The 23,210-nt window shown below is 38.7% G+C and overlaps 2 protein-coding genes across 2 annotated transcripts in view; one reads left to right on the forward strand and one right to left on the reverse strand.

Annotated features, from left to right (window-relative positions):
- The window catches only part of ARHGEF26 (Rho guanine nucleotide exchange factor 26), a 48,974-nt gene extending 45,354 nt beyond the window's left edge, over positions 1-3,620 (forward strand). Inside the window, exons 12-14 of the mRNA XM_027464549.3 lie at positions 406-473; positions 935-1,039; positions 1,346-3,620. Of these exons, the coding sequence (XP_027320350.3) occupies positions 406-473; positions 935-1,039; positions 1,346-1,488 (316 nt within the window). The 3' untranslated portion in view covers positions 1,489-3,620. The remainder of the gene's footprint in view (positions 1-405; positions 474-934; positions 1,040-1,345) is intronic.
- Positions 3,621-3,770: 150 nt separating this feature from the next.
- Positions 3,771-23,196, reverse strand: DHX36 (DEAH-box helicase 36). Its single transcript, XM_027464548.3, has 26 exons — positions 22,928-23,196; positions 22,682-22,803; positions 21,806-22,007; positions 21,211-21,249; positions 20,830-21,000; positions 19,803-19,882; positions 18,680-18,754; positions 18,378-18,544; positions 18,143-18,224; positions 17,494-17,634; positions 16,584-16,686; positions 14,711-14,798; positions 13,611-13,666; positions 13,431-13,495; positions 12,793-12,936; positions 12,031-12,148; positions 11,271-11,369; positions 10,237-10,410; positions 9,836-9,922; positions 9,034-9,117; positions 8,833-8,932; positions 8,658-8,748; positions 7,904-8,024; positions 7,203-7,355; positions 6,004-6,208; positions 3,771-4,843 (listed from the first exon to the last, which is right to left on the reverse strand). Exons 1-25 carry the CDS (start codon positions 23,147-23,149, stop codon positions 6,023-6,025), a joined length of 2,970 nt encoding a protein of 989 aa, XP_027320349.3. The 5' UTR covers positions 23,150-23,196; the 3' UTR covers positions 3,771-4,843; positions 6,004-6,022.
- Between the last annotated feature and the right edge of the window lie 14 nt (positions 23,197-23,210).

The raw sequence follows: 23,210 nt of genomic DNA on the forward strand, positions 1-23,210 counted from the left end.
TTATCTAAAGACAAAATTTTGAAGAAGAAAATTCAAGTGGATTATTTAATTTTGTTTATATTAGTCATAAGTATTAGTCGCAGACACTAGTAGAGAAGTTTACCTGCATTACTTAAAAAATAATTAAAATAAGGGTATGTAAGATGTGATGCCAGTAAGAACCATGTGTGTATAGGCATTTTTTCTACTCTAACATGCTTAAAATGTTTGTGTTTGAAGAGTGTTATTACAAGAAGTAGTATCACACCTGGCCATGTTTTGAGAGGAGGAGAAAGGAGGTTATGTTTAGTTTTTCTTTCACAATAAGAGGAAGAATTTAAATACAGAACCTTGAAAAGGGAGTAGTCTTGATCATTGTTCAAGAGCATGAGTTGGGAAACTGAATTTTGTTTTTGCTGTTTGCAGAAGCGAAAGAGCTCGCTGGATTACGGTGCTTGGGCAAGACAGAGATGGGCAGAAGACTGACAGAACGAGTAAGTTGCAAGTACTGAGATTTCTGAGCACTCTGACATGAGAATAGAAGTGCACTGCCCCTTAGCGGGGATTTGAGCAAACACAGGCTCTATCCTTAAAAATGTCACCTTTCTTTTCCTGGGCTGTGTTACTTTAATATACATGAAGCTGTCATCGCTTCCTTCTTTGAGGAGTTTTGTTTTGCCCAGTTATTTCTGTTTGCATTTATTAACACTGGTCAGTTGTTTCCATCTGTTACCAAGAGCAAAGCTCCCTTCTTTGTGTTTAACCCAAGTTTGTGTGCAGTTGCTCAGGTGGGAAGCCATCTGCATCATTTGCTGCCACCTGCATGGCAGGCGGGGTGGGGCAGGGCATGTGCTAAGACACACTGATTTCTTCAAATCAATTATATACATGTTTGAATAGAAGACTTGAAATGGAAATATTGTAATTCAGCCTTTCTTTTCTTTTTCTTCCCCAGCTTTGACTCAGGTAGAGATCATCAGAACTTACACAGCAAAGCAGTCAGACGAGCTGTCTCTCCAAGTTGCTGATGTTGTTCTGGTTTATCAAAAAGTGAATGATGGTGAGTATGCATTGTTAGCAACCCTCTCTTACCACTGCAGATGAATCCAGCTAGAAGGATTTGTTTCCTAATAGAGTTGGCCATATGATGAATAAAGGCTAAGCTTCCAGGAAAAACTTGAGCATTTAGGTTCAAGTTCCTAAAGACAGCCTCTGTTTAGGCAACAGCTGTTTAAAGTAACTCATCACCAGTCATAACTTATATAGATAAATCATGTATGTGGTGACACTGACTCAGGAGTTCTGACAAAGTGCCTTTAGAATTACTTGAAGAGGTTTATTGCTCCCTGTCTGTTCACGCCTGCAGGCTGGTATGAAGGGGAACGCCTGCGGGATGGGGAAAGAGGCTGGTTTCCCATGGAGTGTGCTAAGGAAATCACGTGTCGTGCCACGATCGACAAGAACATGGAGCGGATGGGACGCTTACTTGGACTTGAAACAAATGTGTAGATGGTTTTTGCTTCTTCATACTGTACTAGAGGATTTGCACTAACTGCTGTCAGCGGGGAATGGCTGCATGCACTACAGCTCTCACATGGAAGACGTGGGTCACAGATGTGTAAAATCTGGTAACAGAGCACTGATGTTTCAGATAGCCCGTTTTGGTTTGCATTTTGAGAGCTCTGAACTGATGCCTGGCTTGAACTGTAGCAGATTTCAACTAGAAGTAGTTTCTTAGGCACTGGAGATCAGCTTTGCATTTTTTTTTCCCTGTTTTCCCTTTCAACTTCAGTTCCTTCATCCCTGCTCTTTACTTACTCTTTTTTGATCATTTTGACTTACTTTCTTTCAAAATTGGGCCTTGCTGTAGCAGACCGAGCACCAGAAACTCACCACATCTATACGCTGAGCTGGAGGTGAACAGGAGCATAACAGTGGGGGGAGTTCCTGTTCCTTGGAACCTGCAGCTGTACGCTCCCAGTACAGGACTGGGGATTTAAGGGGATACTTCCCAGCTGTGTCAGAATCCTTGTTTTGTGTAATTCCGAAGGGCTTACCTCTCCAGCACAAAGCCAGGGAGGAGCCAGATTTGCTAAGAGTGAATGAGATCGCTGCAATCTCCGTGGGTGAAGCTGACACAAGGTAAGAGCCAGAGACGTGCTGCTTGTGGTGGTGGCCTCCAGTACTGGGCGTGGGTACTCAGTCACGCAGCTCAGGCGTTTTGGTGCTCTGGTGTTGAGATTTCTGAAAGCAAGCAAGAAGTACCAAACTGTACCAAGTACATAGTGACGCTGAGGGTCTTGTTCTCAGACCCATTTTAGCACAACTATCAGCCTCAACTTGGGCTTGTTTTCATTAACAGCCTTGGTGGGAGCAGTTGTTAGCTCTCTTAGCTCCCCCTGGCAGGTGTATCTTATTGTGTTTCTTCCAGTAATTTTTTTTAAAGCTCATGGGCTTTGCCAAATGAACAAACCTTTCTGTCTCGTGTCTGCTGTCTGTCCTCTACTCTGACAGCTCTTTTACCTCTGAATGCCTTCTTGGCAGCATGGTTGCTTATCCAGTACCTTGCAGTAGGTTGCACCTTTAAAGCTTAAACCTTATTTTCAATACAAAGTAATTTCAAGCTGCAGAAAAGTAGCCCTCTGCATAACACAATGTGTTTTTTCCCACTAGCATCATCACTGTTGAGTCTTAAATGCCACTGCTCTGGTTCAGAATTCAGGTGTCTGGACTCACAGGATTTTTTTGATTTTTTTAAAGGACTGTATAACTGCTGGAAATGTGTCCATTTTGTTTCAGTTTTCTCCAGGTGTTTTGCTAGGTCTTTCTATTAAGTTATTGCTGTAGAGCAAGGGTTCTGATGGAGACTGCAGAAAACATGAAGTACATTCTTCTGTTTATTTTTTTCTTCCTTTTTGGTCTTCTGTGCTAGAGGAGATTGATTATTTCCTTCTGTGGAGGCATAAAAGTTCAACTGAACTTCAGTTTACTGACCTTCCTCTTTAGCATTTGTCAGCGTGTTGAAGCCACACGCACAAAAAGAGGGAGCTGTAAGACCTGTAGGGACCTAAGCGGCCAGGTCTCTGCTCATCTCCGCTGTACGAGGTAAGAGCACCACTGAGGAAGGACGTGGGAGCTGAGAGCTCAGCCCCTGGGGTAGCGTAGTTATAGCTTGGTGTCCTGTCAGCACCTTCCTGACTGCCACCCGAGGGGTGCCCAGCTGGGTGCTGCCACACGCTTCTCAGCTCCCGAGAAGCCCTCTCACCATTGCACTACCTGCACCACCTAGATTTTTGCAGCTGCAGTTTAGCTTTGGAATTTCACAGAAAAAAAAAACAAACAACCACTAAATAGTGTGTGAAGAAAATGCACTAAAAATGAAGTAAGGTTCAGTGCATCATTTCTGTATATCCGTGTGACAGGTTGTACTATAAAAACCTTCATTTAAGGACGAGCTGGTAAGTTAACAGGCTTCAATACCTGCTAAATAAAAACAAGGCAAAAAGTTATAGTACAAAGGCTTTCTTCTTGTCACAGTCCCAGTCTTTTTTATAAAAGGGTGGTGTTTATATTCTGTACTATGGTGATCTGTGAGTGACTTTGTTTATAAACATGTACCTCTATAACAATTGAAAGTCGATTAGGCAATAATTTTGTACAAAAATCCTTACCTTGGTAGTCTGACAGTGGTTTTACAGCCTTTTGAATTAATTTATAAGTGGACTGATAAAATGGTAATGGTATAAACTGTAAATTGAACAAAGTCTTATTTAACATAGTAAAAATACTGCTAATATTTTAACAAAGAGTTTATTGTACACAGGCAGATGTTTAACAAAACTGAATGTATAAATCCAGGCATTAATTTTATTCAGATTTTTAATACTGTATATATTTTTTCATACCTTGTCTTTCCAAATAATGTTTTAAAAGCCATTTTTCCTACTCTCAGACACAGTTCTTCAGGAATTAAAGACAGTTATGATTTTATAGGACAACAATCAATAAAATCTTTTTAAATCCTTACTAAAAAAAAAAAAGCTTCAATTTTTCTTGAACTGCAGATTGTTAAGGTGATAGTTCCTTAATGTCATTCTTATCAGAGAGGTTAAATTTGTTCTGTAACTTATCTTTGCTTGTTTTTTTTTTGCTGTTCTGTAAAGATAAACAGTGCTACTGTGTCCTCCTTCATCTCTCATGGACCTACCTGTACACAGGAGGTTGGAGCAGTGACCAGGCACAGGCCCAGGACCCCTCGCCTCTGGGTTAGGGAAGAACCCGCAGGGTAAGGACACGCAGGCACTGGGGAAAGGCATGGGGCTGCAGTGGGACAGCTGCCGCAGAGCAGCCCCCAGACCCTTCCCTCCTGCCCAAGGCCACCTGCTTACACTACAAGCTTTAGGTTGAGCTGGAAAGTGCAACTCATATCGTTATTTACACATTTTTCATGTTACTGTGTAAGTAAGGATCTGACCACACCAACCCACAACCACCTCAGTGTGCTGTGGTCTGGTTGCTACCCCAAGCACTCCAGCACCTGGGGTTCAAGCAGCAATCCCACCATGGGTTTTCAGAGGGTGGAAGAAGGTACTCCAAAAACAAACTTGGCCTCCTCTGCTCCTTTTTATTCCAAGAGAAAGTACAGCCCAGTCACAAACTGACTGTTGTATAAAAAAAGAGCCATGCTGGGTCAGAGGGGTGGTGTTCCTTATATACCAGAGATAAATACAGCTGATGCTGGATTAACTGACAGGAAGATGTGCCCCTGTTTTAGTTCTGTTTTCTTCAGGATAACACGAATAAAGTGAATAAATCCTCCTGAGCCCATGATTCAGGTGGACGAGAAAGGCCACAGGGATGATTTCTGTCAAGCACAAGAGAAAACATAAAGCCTCTAAAAACTGAAAGTTGGTTACATTTGCAGAACATCAAAATGAGAAGCAAAGGCTCTATTCCTCAAGGATAAACCTGGAAATAATAAAGCTATGGCTGCAGAGCAAACAGAAGGTAACAGGAGGCTGCCAGTGCCTGCTGGCACTATTCAGGCCCTGGTTTAACGCCCACCCATCAGGTTCAGCTAAATCTCAATCTTCCCCCAGCCCCAGGAGTTAAAGGGAACAGTACGTCTGGAACACTTCCACAGGTCTGACCAGACTAGTTCTCTCAAAATCACCCCACTTGAAATCCTAAAATAAGCATAATTAATCAAATGGCCTTAGGTATTTGGAAGCATTCAAAACAGAATGACAGTCAGAACATTAAGAACTAAGAGCAGATGAAATAACACTTTAAAGAAAAGTATTTTAATGTAACACTATACCTATACATGGATTGCTTAAAAAATTAGAATACAATGAACCCTTAAAGTGTATTCCACCATCAGTTTTTATAACCATGAAGGTCCTGTAGTCTAAATTTTTCCATCAGTACTGATGATGGATGGGTACAGAAAGTGAAAAAAGATGAACTGAATGGGATGAATGGAAGGCGAGAGTTATTTCTGAAGACTTTCCTCCCACAGCACAAATTCAACAACATGTTTTCAAGTTAGTTTAATTAAGCTATCATTACCTTCTGTGGAAATGTCGGTGAGAAAACTGCTGCAACAACACAGTAATCACTCCCCACCCCCAAGAAAAAAAAAATAAAAATCTTCTGAGATGTTTTTACCAATACCAAGAACAGTTTAAGCACAATTAAGCAGTACTTTAGCTTCTTTCCCTTCCCCACCCCCCAAATCTGGTAACAAATATTAAAAAAAAAAAAAAAGCTACAGTTTTAGAGGACTCGGAGGAAGGACAATACATACACCAATTAACATTGCTAACATTGCATTTTTTTCTTATTTAAAAAGCTACCATGAACACAGAATACCATGCATATACAGATATTACCAACTATTTTGAAATAACTGATCTTCAGTACGAGGGAATTACCTGCTTGCCCTAAAAGAGTTTTTCCCTCTAGCTAAATAAATGCTATTAAAAAAAAAAGAGACAAAATAAGTGAGTATAGCGGCTTTACCAACACAGATGAAAGTGTGTCAACTATAGCGCTCGTTCTGAAACCGTGGAGCATAGTTTCTGGCACTTTCATTCTCCTGCGTTGTGATTAAGTCTATAATAGCGGTCAGTACTGCTGTATCCCTGGATTTAGTATCGTTCCAGTCCACGGGGTGTGGGTTTTCTATTTTTTCCTGTAGTAGATCATCGAGCTCTTGTCTTAAATTCTGCAGACAAAAAGTTTGTTGGAATGAGAAGAGACAGGCAAGTAGAAAGCCACACAATGTTACCACAGTAAGTTCAAACCCCTCACGTTCTCTGTTCTCCTAATCTTTACGCCTGCTGTTCTTACATCAATTTATTTCAACACTGCCACCTTCAGGATCAAAAGCTGCTTTTCAGAAACTGGCTTTGCCTTTTATGACCTGATCTCTGGATGTGATGGCCTGTTCATCCATTAGCTGACTCTTTAAGGAGACTAAAAATATTTGGATTAAGAAAAAGAAAGTCAGATGCAATTTCTAGGATCTAATAAACAAAGCTCTATTCAGCTCCTCTTTTCACTGGAAAGTATTACTGCCAGCTGAAGAGCCCCATCCTCAAGTTCCATATCCACGTGGTTATTTATGGACTGATCAGGTCATCCTACAGCTTTTGCTACAGTAACTACAGTAAGAGATTTGAAGAGCACAATTTCTGTAAGATGTTTATAAGCCCTTTAAATCCACCCTATGACTCTTCCTTGAAGCCTCCACTATTTTTCAACATCCCCATGAAATTTTCAGCAGAAGCTTTAAGAGCACCTTCCTTCCAACACTGCAAAAGGCACACAAGCCTCATTCTCTTCAGCCCAGCTATTACACTGGAAACTCAAATACATAAATAAAACTTCCAAGTGCCAGCTCCTAAGGGCAAACAGAAGGGAGTTCATCGGTGTTTACTTCTGCCCAGTTTATCATGTGATACAACAAGCTGGTTAGAATGTTATTTTTACTACAACTTTTTAATTTGCATTCATACACAAACCTTCAGTTTACTGAAGTAAACCTTTCATTTACTGTGTATACTTCACATGCTTACTGGGAATACATTAAAAACATTTTGTTACCTCCCTATAGCAATACATCAACAGTTTGGCAACAACATCAAATATAAAAAAACTCTAGGAAGAGTTATTGCTACACCAAGATTTCTGTATATATTAATATTAAATATAGTTACCTTAACTAACTGTGCTATTCTAGCTGGAGACTGGAAAACAATCCATTCATCCACAGCAATGGTATCCTGATCTTTATCCTTCTGAATGGATATATCCCCTCCAAAGAACAAGAGGCAGTACGGAGAGACTTCTGTACAATCATATAAGTAAATCTGCAAGAAGACAAAATTGTCCAGTCACCCTTGAAAGCATGTTATATGACATCACTAACCTTTAAGGAAACACAAGACAGAATTCCAGATCATTTTTCAGTCATTCATAAATTTGCAAAACAAATCTGAAGCAACTCAGTTGGAACAGTTACATAAAATCACATTAAATGGGAGCAAAAACGGTTCCAAATACAGTCCTTCACAGAAAGCACTGAACTCCAACTAATAATTCCATTAGTAATCAAGCAGGAAAAAGAAAGCTTGCAAACTTTTTCTTTCTTAAAAAAAAAAAAAAAAAAGAAAAAAAAAAGCAGCAGAAGCAAGAATCTAACAGAAGTTAATATACCAGCCATTTGTGGAACAATACCACTGAGATCCCACAGAACAGAATCTGACTGCATGTGCAAGAAGTGACCCAAAACATGAAGGCTTCAGACAAAGCTGGCGCATACCTTCTGGGCTATAGTAAGAGACACTATTCACATCCCTTGATCAAACACATTAAAGAGCTACAAAAATAAATAACACAAATATAAACCACGACATACACTGCTAGTTCTCATCTTCAAATGGTACACAAGCCAGTTGTAATGGAACTCTGTCTCTTCCACATTAACAGATTTAGGATGAATATTAACTGTTCCATCTGTCTTAGTGCAAACTTTCACCCTGAAAAAAAAAAGTAGTTTTACCATGGAAATAAGATACTGAAAACAGCAAAACCACATCCCAAGTTAAAAACCCTCCAATTCTCCACCAGTGTTCTGAACTCCAAAATGAGGACATTTGAAGGAACTTCTATTTCTTTCCTCAAAAGATTACAACTGAATCTACAGTATTAATTTTCTGATACCACTATCTCTGTGCTTAAGTTTAAATTCACCTCCTTAATAAACCCTGTTGTTCTCTCAAGTAGGAAAGACACAAGGCACTGAACCTTCCTGGCAGCTGACTTACACCTGGCTCCACCATGCAGCTAAGATGCAGTGACATGAGATCTCCCACCACGTTTGCAAGCTTACTCTTACATGCATCCTTGAGGTGACTGAAGCACACTGGACAATCAACTGATTGGTAGATGGATCTAAATTAAGAGATCTGAAGTAGAGTTTTGACTACCTGTTCTTACACCTACCACAGAAATAATCACTTGTTTTGTTTGTTCTTTTTGTAATTCTAGGCACAGTGACCACTCCTAGCTTGGTGCTTCTATGTTACATACCCAGAAAGTTAGGAAGTTAGCCAAGCTACCTAATTTAGAAAATACCTGAAACACAAACCAGCATTGTATCAAATCCTTACATTTTTCTCTTTTTGCTAAAGCTTGGCCGAATCTTTGCAACTTTCGGATATAAACCAGCACAGATGACTGCTTTGAGCAACTTCTCATTATCTGTAAAAGACAGCAAAGTAAGTAATGCAGTTCTGCAAACTGAGAATTTGACTCAAAAGTTTTCTGTTTCCTTCTACTATTTACCCGAGTTGGTATTAGATTTGGGATCCTTGGGGTCTCTGCTATTCACAAATCCAGCTGCAAGGAGATGCTCAGCAAATTGTCCTTTCATGTTATGCAGCATCTATAGGAAATAAAAATTGTCCCAGAATGATGCTGTGCCAAAAGGCTCCTCCCCTTCCCCCACAGATGTATTCCTCCATTTTCAGACCATCAGGATGTTACCTGGAGTGTATTTGAAGACAGGAAATATTCCCAGCAGTAGTCTTTCTCAGTTCTGAATCCACGGCGCCGAGTCTCTTCCCAGCCCTAGAAATTCATACCATAGTTCAAAGGCATTTAAGTGAACACATACTAAAAATATTAACTATATAAGGACAGACCAAAAAAAACGTAGGTCATTACAAAGTTACATTTTTCTCCTTGGGAGAGAAAGCAAACCCTTTCATCTCTTTGTATTATGTTATGTACATATGTGTATGTATCTCCACACACCTATAGGCATATGGCACAGAGCAGAAAAACACAACATTTTTGAATTGAAAACTTAATTTTCCCATGGTGAGGAGCAAAATCTAGCCAAGTTTGTCAGAACTTCATTTATTGCTACTAACAGTCTTGTGCTACACAGCTAAGTCTAAGTCTTTTCTAAGTATCCAATGCTTTTGAAGTCCACTCCAGCCTTTTGCAGGTGCCGGAAGGACAAGAGCTAATGACTCGGGGATTTTTATAGCACAACTGGGAAACTGCCACCAAGAAGTTCTACTGTATTCATCCCTCATCAAATACATGTTTAGAAAGTAATAATGTTACCAGGAATTCACACTTCCACCAGCATATCCACAAGAAATTAGGTTACTGAGCCTGAAGACAAGACTCCTTAATGCTAGAAGGGTGAAAATTAATTTTATGTTTCTGTAGAAACCAAGAAACACTTCAGAGCATACACTGATCAGATTTTTCTTTAGATTAAAGCATAACACTGAAACCAAAATTTCAGAAGGAAAGAACGTTAAAACATGCTTACCGTGAAAGCATTCACCACTGTCAGATGATCACTTTTTGTATTCTTTGACAGTTCCTTTCTTCTTGCATCTGCTACTTTCTCTTTGCCCTATGAACAATTAGAACTTATAAAATATTCCTGACTGACAGACCGTTCTTCCTTCTAGCTCACCTTCCCTAATGAGGGTACATATATACAGCAATACTTTGTATGGAACATACATAAAAAACTGATGCTACTTCCAATATTCTGTAAGCAAAACACATGCTATTAATTATTGTAAGGCAAACAGTACTTATAAACATGTAATTAACCTGGAAGTAGGATTAAAATTATTTTAAACTACAACATCTCAGTAGCGTCCTAATATTCTTATGAAGATCTTAAAATCTTATCTGTAATGCTCTTCTTAGAAACTTTACCAAAGGAATGACAAAAGGGTCTTTGAAGCTGAGGCTTGCTGCAATTGTAAGGACTGGATCCAAGCAACAGAATAAAGCTCCAAAGAGAATCATTTTTCCAATATGTGGTTCAACTGGTAATCGTGCTAAATGTACACCTAGTGGAGTCAGCTCTTCTTGTCTGTCCAAAGCATTCTGTCATAAAAAAAAAAAACAAACACAAAGTCATAACTGCAGTGTGGAGGATGCAGCTAACTGTAGTATGGTCAGACACGAAAGTGATCGTGCAAATTACAAACAGAAACATTCAACAGATACAAGAAAAGGGCAACCATCTTTAATTGTGTTTCAAGTGGTTTACTGGGCTCAGTGTCTTTCTGGCCTAAAGTATGAAGACTAATTAACACTTCGGTGTCTTCTCCTGATCAAGCTTACGTTTGGACTTGTGTATTTCCTATCCCTTCAGTGTCACTTCTTGTTTCATTTACTCTTCCCTTTGCTACTATACAGCTTTGTCACAGAACAACAAACGTATCACTGAATTTCATCTAAACATTAATAGAATTATGACAATCAGTCTGCATAGTGCCTTTCATCTAAATTAGACATTGCAATTTATTGCTACAACTGGTTTGTATAATTAATACCAGGCAAGAAGTCAGTAGTACGAACAGCTCATTGATCTCTCCTGCCCCAGCATCCAAAGGGGCACTGACATACGAGAGACCTTGTTCCTATCTGCCTTGCTTACCCCCAGAAATACATCCTAAATTCTTCACTAATCCTACTGGGACAGAAATACTTGGTGGATTCACTTCAATATACAATACAAATATTCAAATACAAAATAAACTTCAATATCTGAAGTTTATTTCCTCTGTTCAGTCAAGATACAGGACACTGCATAGCCTAGAGATATAGAGTCTGCATAATAATGGTTCAAATGTCTAGACCTGTACAATCACAATGGTCTTTGATAACAAACAATGCAGTAATAACACAGCTGTAAACAAACTTTTCCTTACATGAAAACTGTATGTTAAGTAATACTTTACCAGCTCCATCAGATGATTTATGGCCAACATTACAGCATCACGAGATGGCGGATCCATTAGTTTGCTCAGAAAATAAGCAATTCCTCCAAGCTTTAGAATCTGAAAGAAAAAAACAAAAAGAATAAAGATGGCCATCCACCTAAAAATCAATAAACAGTGATCACACTAGTTACAAAAGGTGTGAATAACTCACAGCTTGAATTAGGATTTCAATAATTAAGAAGTAAGGACAAAATAAAGACATATCAATGATGAAATTTTAAACATCTATTCTTCAGTATGTTACATGTGGTATTCCTTATGCATGCATAGGAATTCCATACAAACTGACAAAAAAGAAATGTCACTCATGTCAGTTTTAGAAGAATTTCACCAAAAGGTAGTTTTAAGAAGCCTTCTCTCTCAGCTCCCTGGCATTCTCACAGAAGCAACTCTGATCTAACATTTTTGGAGGAAAAGAATGTGTTCACATTTGTGTTACAGTTCAGCTTTTATTTATACCAGACAATATATTTTTCTCGGGTTTGGTACCATTCTGCAAACAGTTGCTGCAGTTATTAATATATTATTAATAATTGCATGTTAATATATTTAACATATACTAATATATTAATATGTTAGCATATATTGTGCTTTTGCTGTGACAGAACTTAAGACTTGAAGACAACTCTAACCTCAGAGTTGCATTGATTTAATCACTCAAGCTCTTATTCCAACAGAAATGTCACTAGTATACACGTTTGAAGATGCATATGCTTACCTTGATCTGCAAGCAAAGTTCTTCCAAAGGTGTCCTCAAGATCTCAGGTAGCTGATAATCATCTAGAAGGCTAGCACGGAGTCCATTGTATAGATGGTAACAGTGACCTGGCTGAACTCTACAACATATTTGAAGAAATAAATGCATGCTTTTTCTACGACACTGTGACATTATGACTGTGTTCATTTATAAGCAGCTTTCCAAAACACTTCATGGAATTAGAATTGAAGTGTATTCAATTGCAATAGCCATTTCAGGTTTCAGAAATATAGACCCATCAACAGGAAAACAAAGGCATAGAAAATGCAGAAATCTCCAATTAACTGCTCAAAGGGAACAATGAGGAGATCAGAGAAGAGCTGTATGTCTGAACAAAAGATATATACCTCCACGAGGTATTTTGAGGGGGAGTGAAATTTTAAATAATTTGGTATATATCTAAGCAATATTAACTTGAAGGCAATTTTCATTTTAATGTATCATAGCCTCGTAAGCGAGGTGTGAATGCAAACATTATCAAATTTGAAAAAAATGCAGGATTTATTCTTCTATAATAAGGAAGGAAACTCATGACTGAAATGCAGCACAAGTTATGTCAGTTTCTTAGGAAAACAACAAACCATTCTTTCCCTAAGTACAAGAGAGTTGTGCTAGTGTCTGCTTCCGAACACGGGATTAACAAAGTACTACCTTCAGCACACATGAGCTCCAAGACAGATTGAAACTTATCACAAAAGTTTTCTAACTCGTCATTATTCTTACCTTCCTGCTCGACCTTTCCTTTGCTTGGCATTAGCTTTACTAACCCACTCAGCTGCCATTGTGCTAATGTTGTTCTGGGTATCAAAGTGAGTTTCCTTTATTTTTCCACCATCTATAACGAATACCACGTCATCTATTGTAATGCTGTTTTAAAAGAAGAGAAAAAAAATGCAACTCTTCATCTTTGCAAACTTAGCCTAGAATCTTAGAAAGGTTTAGCTTCTCTTTACCCCCTCCCACGCTGCAAGCCAAAAGTTAAAAAAAATTCTGCGCTTGGAATTCCATTAAGAATTTACTAATTTACATGTTACTAAGCAGTTCAAGAGCAAGCTTGTTTTATTCTCCTAGGTCTGGCACTATAGAGTCACTATATGCAGTTATAAAGTCTGTAGAGGACAGGCAGCTCACATTTATTATGTACAACAACTGCAAGTCATTATAGATCATCCATGTTTTGATTTTTTTAAACAACTCTCAAAGGAGAATTCCAGCTTAGTCTACAGACGTATCAGAATTGAAAGTGTTATAAATCTATGATTCAAATATTTCAAATGCATTTTGAAAAAAAAGTTAAACAGGCTTATTTTTTAATTTTCTCAAAATTATGTTTTTTTTGGTCTGCATAGCTAGCTATTTACCTAGTCTCTGCAATGTTGGTAGCAATCACGATTTTCCTTACTCCTGGCGGGGTCTTCTTAAACACCTGTAATTATCCATGGCCCATTTATATGTTTGCCAAAACCAAACATATACTCAATTAAAATTGTTGGTAGTTGCAAAATGTTATGTTATTGCATAATAATAAAAGACAAGCATACCTGAGTCTGGTTAACAGTAGGCATCAATGAATGTAAAGGTATGATAATAAACCTATCTGAAAATTAAAATCAGTAGAAGATACAGAGTAAGCACAGATACTTTAGTTACACAGGAAATCAAGAATACAGAACAGAGAAAATACGCTGCAAGTAAATCTACTATTTCCATTTCTTATTCTGAGTTGTTTTTTACCGTGTAGATAATGGCATAGTAGCATAGTTTAATTATTATTATTTTTTAATTTTTTTTTTTTTTTTGCTATTTGTTAGCAATGTTCGATATATTGGTGTTACGTGCAGATGACACATTCTGAAATACAGGCGTATATGCTAGAAGCTCCGAATAATATAAACTGAATAAACTAACCACCAGCTACAATAAGCTTCTCTGGTAGCCGCCAGCTACCTAAGCTTCTGTGGAATACAAAATCATTACGTTATTCTGCAGAAGATTCCCCCAAAACCTAGTAAAACATAAAACTCACATAATAAACTCCTTTATACCTTTTTACTTTAGAATTTGCCATGTTGTATTATGATAGAATATCTTGGTGAATACAAATTACTGTACAGAACATAATATATTCAACTGTAAATTAATTATTTAATAACTATTCAAGTTTACTTATTAAATTGACATTCTCCTCTGGTTTTCAATAATTCTCTATCTGTGGAATATACACGACATGAATTATTGTAAGACTATCTGAACAGTCAAAAGCATAGTTAGGACAAGTTAGCTGAACATGAGGTATGCAAACAAGACAAAATAAAGCGTATAGGATAGGCATAGGATATTTTACTGTCCTATTAAAAGGCATCCAGGAAAAAGAATTTAAAAGAACCATCAGCAAAGTATTAGAGAGAAGTTGCTTAAGCATCAAGCAAAAATAAGAAATTGACACAGAATGAAGAAAGAATTTAGTTTTGGATGGAAGTTACTGTAGCTATGTAAAAAAACAAAAAGCTGAACACACTGCAATCATTTTGAAAGGGAAGGAGGGAAGAAGAAAAGTTCAGTGCAATACCAGCAAACATAGGCAAAAATAAAAGTTTGCCACTAATGCTGCTGCTAAACTTGCACATAAAATTGTTTTTACCTGACTTAAACATGACTTGTGACATCAAGAGATCATGCAAAGTGCTAATGTTGTCCCATCCTGGAAGAAACACTAGAATTGCACCATCCTATATATAAAAGAAGCGAATGGGAAAGGAAACAGGTTACAATAAGTTACATGCTATGAAAAATATCACCTACTTGAAATATATGTATCAATATGCAAGTAAGTGATACCTGAAACCTCACTGTCTACAACTTGAAATACTTTGTCTTGCTACACATTTATCTGAGCTTAATAAACAAAAACTTCCTTTTGACATTTTGGCCTGCAGCATTTTAAACACTGTAAGAATTTGAGCTGCAGTTAAACCTTGAAGAAACGAAGTGTAATTTTCAACAAAGAACAAAATAAAAAACAGTAAGTCATCCTCATTATCCACAGCTTAAATACTCTATCAATTGAAATATTAAGTAATTTGGCATTCTCAATTATCAGAATTTTCTTCAGTGACTCAAGCTACAGTGTCAGCTCTTCCACAGATGTTTTTGAACACATAAACGAATATAAAACTTCAGGCTACGGTGTAACCTATGTATACTCCCTATGGCAACAGAAGTTATTCTTTCAAGTTTCTTACTGCTTCAAGCACAGAAACCCTCTGATAACAATGTACCTAACAGTATTATATAAAAAACCTTTTACTGGGACTCTTAATTAGGATCTTCAGCTTCAGAATCTAGTGGTTTTATATTTCAAGAACTACCTCCTCTAAAACAATATAAAAGAAGCTACAAATTGAAATAAAGACTATGTTAAGAGTTACTATACTGGTCAGAGCCTCACAGAAACCTAAACGTGTAGGTGAGTAAAGATCTCAAGCATTTTTACATTAAAAAGTAACTAGTTGTGTTGTCATTACACCTGAAGCACATTCAGGGACAACTACTAATGAAACCGGAGTAACTACAAAGCGTGACGCTCTGTAAGTAGGAAGAGTTTCCTAGCTGCACATTTGGTAAATGTGGTTGAATTTTTATATATCCTAGCAAAATTCTTATCTTCACAACAGCTAAATTACATTCAGATTACTCAAGCAGAAAACCATGTAAAGCCCATGGCACACTGTAGATATGAGGGACTGGATATCAACTCTAAGCAGTGCTGTGCCCTCTCTCCATCATTCCTGATAGGGAAGCTCCTAGATGTAGAACATTTAGTTGTACATTGAAGAGGTTCTCAGATTGGTTTTCTACAGCTATTTCATAAACCGTAGGTTTTACTACACACCACAAGAAGTACTACCTTGGACAAGATAAACACATGCAGTCAGAAGAAGAACTAAGAGTTAAAATTTCATTTGCAATTACACTAGTTATCATCAGATGACTAATGTGTATGAAGACACTAATGTGTATGAAGACCTTATCCCAAGGAAAAGAAGCCGCAATCAGAGTTAAATGGAACCCAAACCTTCAGACTTCTATCCTGTTTTATTTGAGTCAATCTCTACTATCATCAAAAGATTTAGTCTCTTTAGAGCAAAAGAAAAGTCTGAAATTAATATATTGAATATATATGCAAGTTATCCAAGCTTTTTACACACATAGCTATCATTAACGCCTACAACTGTTATTCAAGAACTTAGATACGTGCTACCTTGTAAACCTGGAATCTATTCCAAAAACACTGTCTGACCACATTCTAAACTTGGGGCTTAAATAGTAATCGGGTATTTAAAGCTGTTAGATTACTTTTGAGAAAACAAAAAAATAAAACTAATAACAAAAAACACTCTTCTTTATATGTATGTAATAGACCAAAATAACCACCAGCTTTAACTTTCTCCACCAGCCACTGACCACAATTCAGTCATAGCATGAGAACATGCTGACAGGACACAGAAACATACCTCTTCTTCCAAAACAATGTGTCTGATAAGTGCTGCTATAAGGTCAAGGTCAACCTTGTCATCGTCCATCATTTCCAAGGCATCTATAGTACTCGCTGAGTACCTACAGGCAACAAAAGCATGCAGATTGGTTACTTGCTAGCACAAAGTCATGCACTCATGTCTGCTGTAAGGTTCTGCAATCGCTCATCTGCGTAACCTACTACTGCTCAATTTCCTTCTTTCTTTGTAGGCACAATTGAACAGACATGCTGCTCTGGAGACCTATTTTAGTTCAATTATTGCCAGTTTAGAATAGTAAGTTTAAGAATTATGACTGAACTGTGTTTGGAGCATTTACATGACATTTTTGGGTTATGGATCTCATGAATTATCTAGGATCTAAATAATCTCAGTTTACCCTTCAATTTCTCTCTCCCTCACAGTAAGCACAGAAGGCATCTCATCTGTTCAGCCCTTTCTTTTCATGAAACCTAGTACCAATTACCAGTTTGTTCCAAAGACCTGTCTGAGAAAGGGATGGAGAAGTAGAAAAGGACAAGTAGAACATGGGATAGAACAGAGAGCACCAAGGACTTGCTCCCTTAGGAAAGGGAGATAAAACAGAGCCACCTATATTAGTTATTGCTGTGAAGCTGGATATATAGGAAGTCACAAACTGCAGAGGTAAAATAAGACAGGAGAAGGAAAGAAAGATGCCGTTCCTGAAATAAATTTGCCAGGCTACCTACGTAACCCACTTATTCAGATAGCAAAGCAGTCAAATGCTGGCAAAGAGAATGTCTCAAGCACAGAGTCTCTGCTGGGTGCTGAAGAGGCAAAGTTATTTAGCTTAGTCTTAAACCACTCTTGAGGAGTATTAAAATATTCGTTAAATTAACAACACTTAATGCAGAAAAGTGAGAACAACCTGCCCCGCAGCTGCCTTAAGTATTCTGGCCATCGTTCCCTGTAGATTTCCTCTTTTTCTTCTTTTTCTGGTCTGCTTATATGCCCTTGCATGAAGCCTTTCTTCCACCGTGGCCGACGGTCTGTGTTTTCTGGCATATACCTTTAAAGTTAAATAGAAAATAAATTTAGAAACTAGTAATTTAATCCAGCTGCATGGGAGTTTTCTAAACTGTGGACAATATACAGTACTTTAGCTGTACCATATAATACATGTAGGATTCTAGAACTTTCCTCTAAGACTTTTTTTTTTTTAATTACAGAAATGATAGGTACCATCTCCAGTAAGCATGAAAACAAATAAAAAATAAACATCAAAGACGAGCTTTATTTATCCACCTGAAAATTCACCACACTGAAAGACAAAACACAAGTTGTTCTCCTCCCCAAACCAACATTTCCAGGTTGCTACAAGCCTATTACTGTAAAAGCTACCGAACTTCCCTCAAAAGGTTTTCTGCAACAAGATGTCCAACAAGTTTACTCCTAAAAACCACAACCAATTTTTCAACAGGCTATATAGACTGAGATAATCTTCAAAAAGACATACTAAGTAAAATGAAAAACAAACAAAATACTATCTATACTGATGCTGATGAAAATACACTTACCTCAACTTCTCAATTACGTCTTCAAGAAGATACTCCACCACTGGGAAAGTGAACCCAGGTATGTGAATCATTGGACAATTATCTATTGAGAAAGGCGTAAGTCATTTTTAAGCAGCAAAAAATTTGCAAAAAATTAAATCATTAATTCCTTTTATTAAAAGCAATCCTAAAATTTGACATCTGCATTATGACATAGAAGCCTATATCATTTAGAAGGAAAATTCATTTAACCTACCAAAGTATTCAGAAAACTTCTCTGCGTTTAAAGTAGCACTCATCAGTATTACTTTCAGATCCAAACGGACATTCAAAAGATCTTTAATAATGCTCATTAAAACATCTGATTGAAGATTTCTTTCATGAATTTCATCAAGGACTACATGACTAATACTGGACAAATTCCTGAAACAGAAGAACAAAAAATTAAACATTTGCTTTTAGCAGAAGTAAAAAATAGAGCAGAGACTAACAAGAACAGGTCATTAGTCAAGTCATTCGATAATTGCATTTAGTTTCTAATAAAACAGGAAAACTTACTTATCTGACTGAAGCCACTGTAGGACAATTCCTGTGGTACAGTATAAAATTGAGCCTTGTTTCCTCGGTAACCGACTGGAAGAAATACATCAAGAATTCTTCAGTTCTCTTCTTTATTTTACAAAGTACTTAACAAAAAATTAAAAATTAAAACACAGGTAGTTGTTACAGACATTATGAAGTATGCCTCATTCTTGAACTTGTTCACAGTTCAGCTGAGAGAACAAGGGTTTAGGACAGAGTCACAGCATTTTTGGTGATGGGAAATTAACTACTTGTAGCCTGACAGAACCTCTGACTTCATTTCTCATCATTTCTACATTGATCTGCTGACTCCAAATTCTCACAACCATCTGAACTCAGCACAGATGACAGCTGTGTCATACACAGCACTGTAACATTCTTGATTAAAGAAAACAGAAATGAGATTCCATAAACTAGTGCTTCAAATTAAAGGGAAGGACTGGAAGGACTGAACTGTCATCTCTCACCAGCAGTTTTTCCATCAGTGGTACGTGAGGTTTCGTTGCTTGCTAGTAACATCCCAGGTAATTTTTTAAAATTACAAATCACTGCAAGCGTAGTAACTTGTTCTACGGCACTAGGTCTATGAACTCTTGTTAACAAGACTAAATTTATTACTTGACCTTAACAGAATTACTCATTAGGTAACTGTAACAAATACATAATTCTACCCAGGAATATGACTTATAGCATTCTCTTCTTTAACATTTTAATTTCTCCTTGAAATTAATTGATTAGGGACATCACTTTTAACCTCTATGTATAGCAAAACCTTTCAGAAGAACTGAAAAAAGGACTTACTAGTGAAAGTACAGCTTAGTGCTAACCAATCCTGCCAGCCTGAAATTCAGAACTGACTTTGCATAACAACCTCAAACCACTCATTTACATGCTACACAGAATATGATAACCATGCTCAAACTTTTTGAGTATTTTTCAAAAACTTTATTCCCTGTACCAGCTATTCAGAGGAATGTCTTTTGGAGAAAATAAGAGAATAAAAGCGTTTGCCTGTGTTAAGAACTGCCTTGCAGTTTTTTCGTTTTGAGTTGATACCGCTTTACATGAAGGAACAAAAACTGTCAAGAGAGCCTCTTACCTCTGAAGACGAATCTGGTATCCTGTACTCTTACCATTACCGCATGCTTCTGCCCTTTCAGCAGCAACTCTCTCAGCCACCTTCAAAAAAACAACAGCTCATTAAAAAAAACAAAACAAAACACACAAGGCTGATCCATGATTTAGCTACTCATCAGTAAGAAACACCTAGAACCATGATGCAATGTAAATAACAACAGAACACCATGAAAAACATCTTTTCCCTTTCCTTGAGAGCTGTGTTTCCTGTCTGCAAATCAAGAACAGATGAGCAACCCAAGACACGTTTTAGAAAAACACAACCATCTAGGCATCAGCAGTACCCTCCTCCAGAATGCACCACCCCTTTCAGTACAGCCAGCTTTCCTCATGGAGAGTGAGGTCCTATACTCATTTGATCCTTAACTATAAAGAAGAGCAATTACTGTGCACTGGAAAGCCAAGTTCTTTCTTGCTCGTTAATACATTTCTAAAGGGCTACACAACACTACTGTTTATCTTACTTCACATATGCACTGCCCAGTCCATTAAAGTCACCAATATAAACCATGCCTACATTCAAGGAAAAGGGAGGCATACGGCACCAGTACTCTAATCACTACTGAAACTTACGAAGTATCAAATTAGTGTATATTAATAAAATTGTTATTTGCAATAGCATCAACTAAGACTGAAAATGAACACACATAAAACAACCTTTCCTGTCCACTGCAGGCGGAATGCTAATCTTGAACTTTACCATTAGTGTGACAACATCCAAAAATAGATCAGTTTCTTTGAGAGGTACACAGTATCTATCTGGTCATTTGGATTTTTTCCAGATCTTAACTTCAAATAATCTACCAGATTGTATACTCAGCTAATAAACTTGCCCTGTAGCTTAGGCCCAGTAAAAAAAAAACAAAACTATTTTTGTTCAAAAATCTTAAGACAGTAATTTTATCTGGACTTACAGTGGGGATGACAACAAAGAAACACACCTACAACCGTAAGAAATAAGTTAGTCAGCTTGTCAAAGTGGAACTTACTGAGATGGCACTGATCCTCCTAGGCTGAGTACAAACGATCCTGCAGGTAGACCCCTTCCCTCGCTCTATGTAGTCATCCAAGATGAACTGCGTGACTTGTGTAGTCTTTCCACAGCCGGTTTCACCACTTATCACAGTTACTCGATTATTATTTATAAGGTTTACAAGTTCCTGTTTCCAGAGAAAGAAAACATTTGCAAGTATTATGGTCAAAAACAGATTTTAGAAGTACTTTGGTAATTCTCTACTACTGTGAATCTAAAAAAATAAAATAAATCACAACAACCATATACCCATCTGTTTCCAGTAATACTGAAACCCCTGAAAGCTTCAGCACCTCCATAAATCATGAATCTTTCTTCAAATTAAACATATGCTTACCTGTCTCATCCCATACGAAGGGAGTTTCTCTCGGAATCTCTGAGAAAAGAAAAAGCAACAGTACACGTTTTCAAACACCTCTTCAACACTGAAGTAATATTAACAGATTTCATCCATGATCTAGATGAAACAGATCAGTAACACGACAAGCTGCTCACCCAAGACTGAACAGGCCCACTAGAAATAAATTTAATTCCATGCATGTTCTCAGTTTCACTAAACGTACCAGAAATATTTAACACCAACAGTTCCATACACAAAGAGGCCAATGTACGCAGTTAAAAGACTAGGGCCTCGAACAGCAGGCTTCCCCTTTGAGAGGTGCTAAAACCGTTTCCTTGTACGGCTTTATACACTGCCATTACAATAACCTCAACTACATTTTGAAGAGTTGTTCCTTCATAGCCTATTGTCCTACTTTTAATTTTACACACAGACGCAGAGATAAAAGTCTATTTAAAAAAGAGAACAGAAAATACACATCCAACTATACAATGCAAATACGTAAAATTTTGGATTTTAAACAATCAGAAATTATCACTGACGGTCTAATTTTCAAAACCAAAAGCTTTCTTTTTAACTCATGGGAAAGTACCTGCATTTCAATATATCTAGGATCAGACTTCTTCTTTCTTAGGTCTTCTTTAAGTTGCTCATCTAAATCTGTATCCTGCTGATTTTTTTCAAATAGGTATTCCACATCCCGATCAAGGAATGTTTTTTCCAAGACTGGTCTCTGTTTGATAGGAGCTTTTTCCACCTCTGGTTTCACTTTTGCGGGCTGTTCTGGAGTATTACTGAAATAATGGCAAAGAACAGAAGCTTCAAAGATTACCCAATATATGCTTGGCCACTGAGAAACGTACACTGAACCACTCCAGGCCGATCTGTTTTTGAGACATTACATCCCCAAGTTTTTTGAGCCCTAAGCTGAAGGCAGTGTGGTGTACATTGTAAGAGACAAAGAAATGTACAACAGGGTCATGGTATCAAAAAGCATACAACAGGATCTTCAAATGTAACGTGTTCTTTTGCATTAAAGCTAACGTACTAACGGAACATCTCCAGAGAACTGCTGCTTAACGGCCTGTCAGAACCACCGCCCCGTAGCCGGATCTTTCCCCAAAACCCAAACTCATCAACCCAGTGCACTGAAGGCAAGGTACATGACCTCCCCATTTTACTGCCTGTTTAAATCCTTGCAGAAAAGGCACCAAGAATGGGCCCTATTTCACAGAGGCTGAGAAAACCTCCCAGCACCAGAAGAAGGATGGCAAACGCCACCTGTGGATGATCACACCCAGAGGCCACGGGAACTTGGCCACTCCGTTACACAAATCCCCTGCTGTGGGCCTGGGGATCAGCGCAAGGGTTTTATGACTCTAGGTAAGAATTTATCATGCTAAACTCCCCAGCAGCCCGGGAGGGAGCCTTGCAGCAACGGCTGCAGCCCCCGTGCCAGGATCCTTACCCGTCCTCGTCCCCGGACCACCAGGACATGGCGTCGGGCTCCTTCTCGCTCCTGCTCTGCACGGCCGTCAGCAGCTGCGCGATCTGCTCCTCGCGGCGCTCGTCCATCCGCACCACGGCCCGCTGCGGACAGCACAGCGCGTGACGTCACCCCCGCGGCCCGTGACGTCACCCACACAACCCGTGACGTCACCCACACAACCCGTGACGTCACCCCCCGCCTCAGGCAGCCCCCCCCGGCCCCCACCTGCTGCCGGTCCGTCTCCTTGCTCCTCTGGCCCTGCTTCCGCGCGTACCACAGCCCGATCTCGCGGCCCTTCAGGTGGCTGGGGTGCCGCCCCCGGCCTCCCCCGCCGCCCCCGCCGCGCCCCCCGTGCCCGCCGGCCGAGGAGGAGCAGGAGGAGGAGGAGGAGGCGGCGGGGCCGCCATCGCCGCCCCGGGCCCAGCCGCGCCGCTGCTCCGAGCTCATGGCCGCCCCCGGCCGGCTCCCCTCAGCGCCGCGCCCCGCCCCTTCCGCCGCAGCACTTCCG

Source organism: Anas platyrhynchos, chromosome 9, assembly GCF_047663525.1.
Source record: "Anas platyrhynchos isolate ZD024472 breed Pekin duck chromosome 9, IASCAAS_PekinDuck_T2T, whole genome shotgun sequence".
Classification (NCBI taxonomy): Eukaryota; Metazoa; Chordata; class Aves; order Anseriformes; family Anatidae; genus Anas; species Anas platyrhynchos.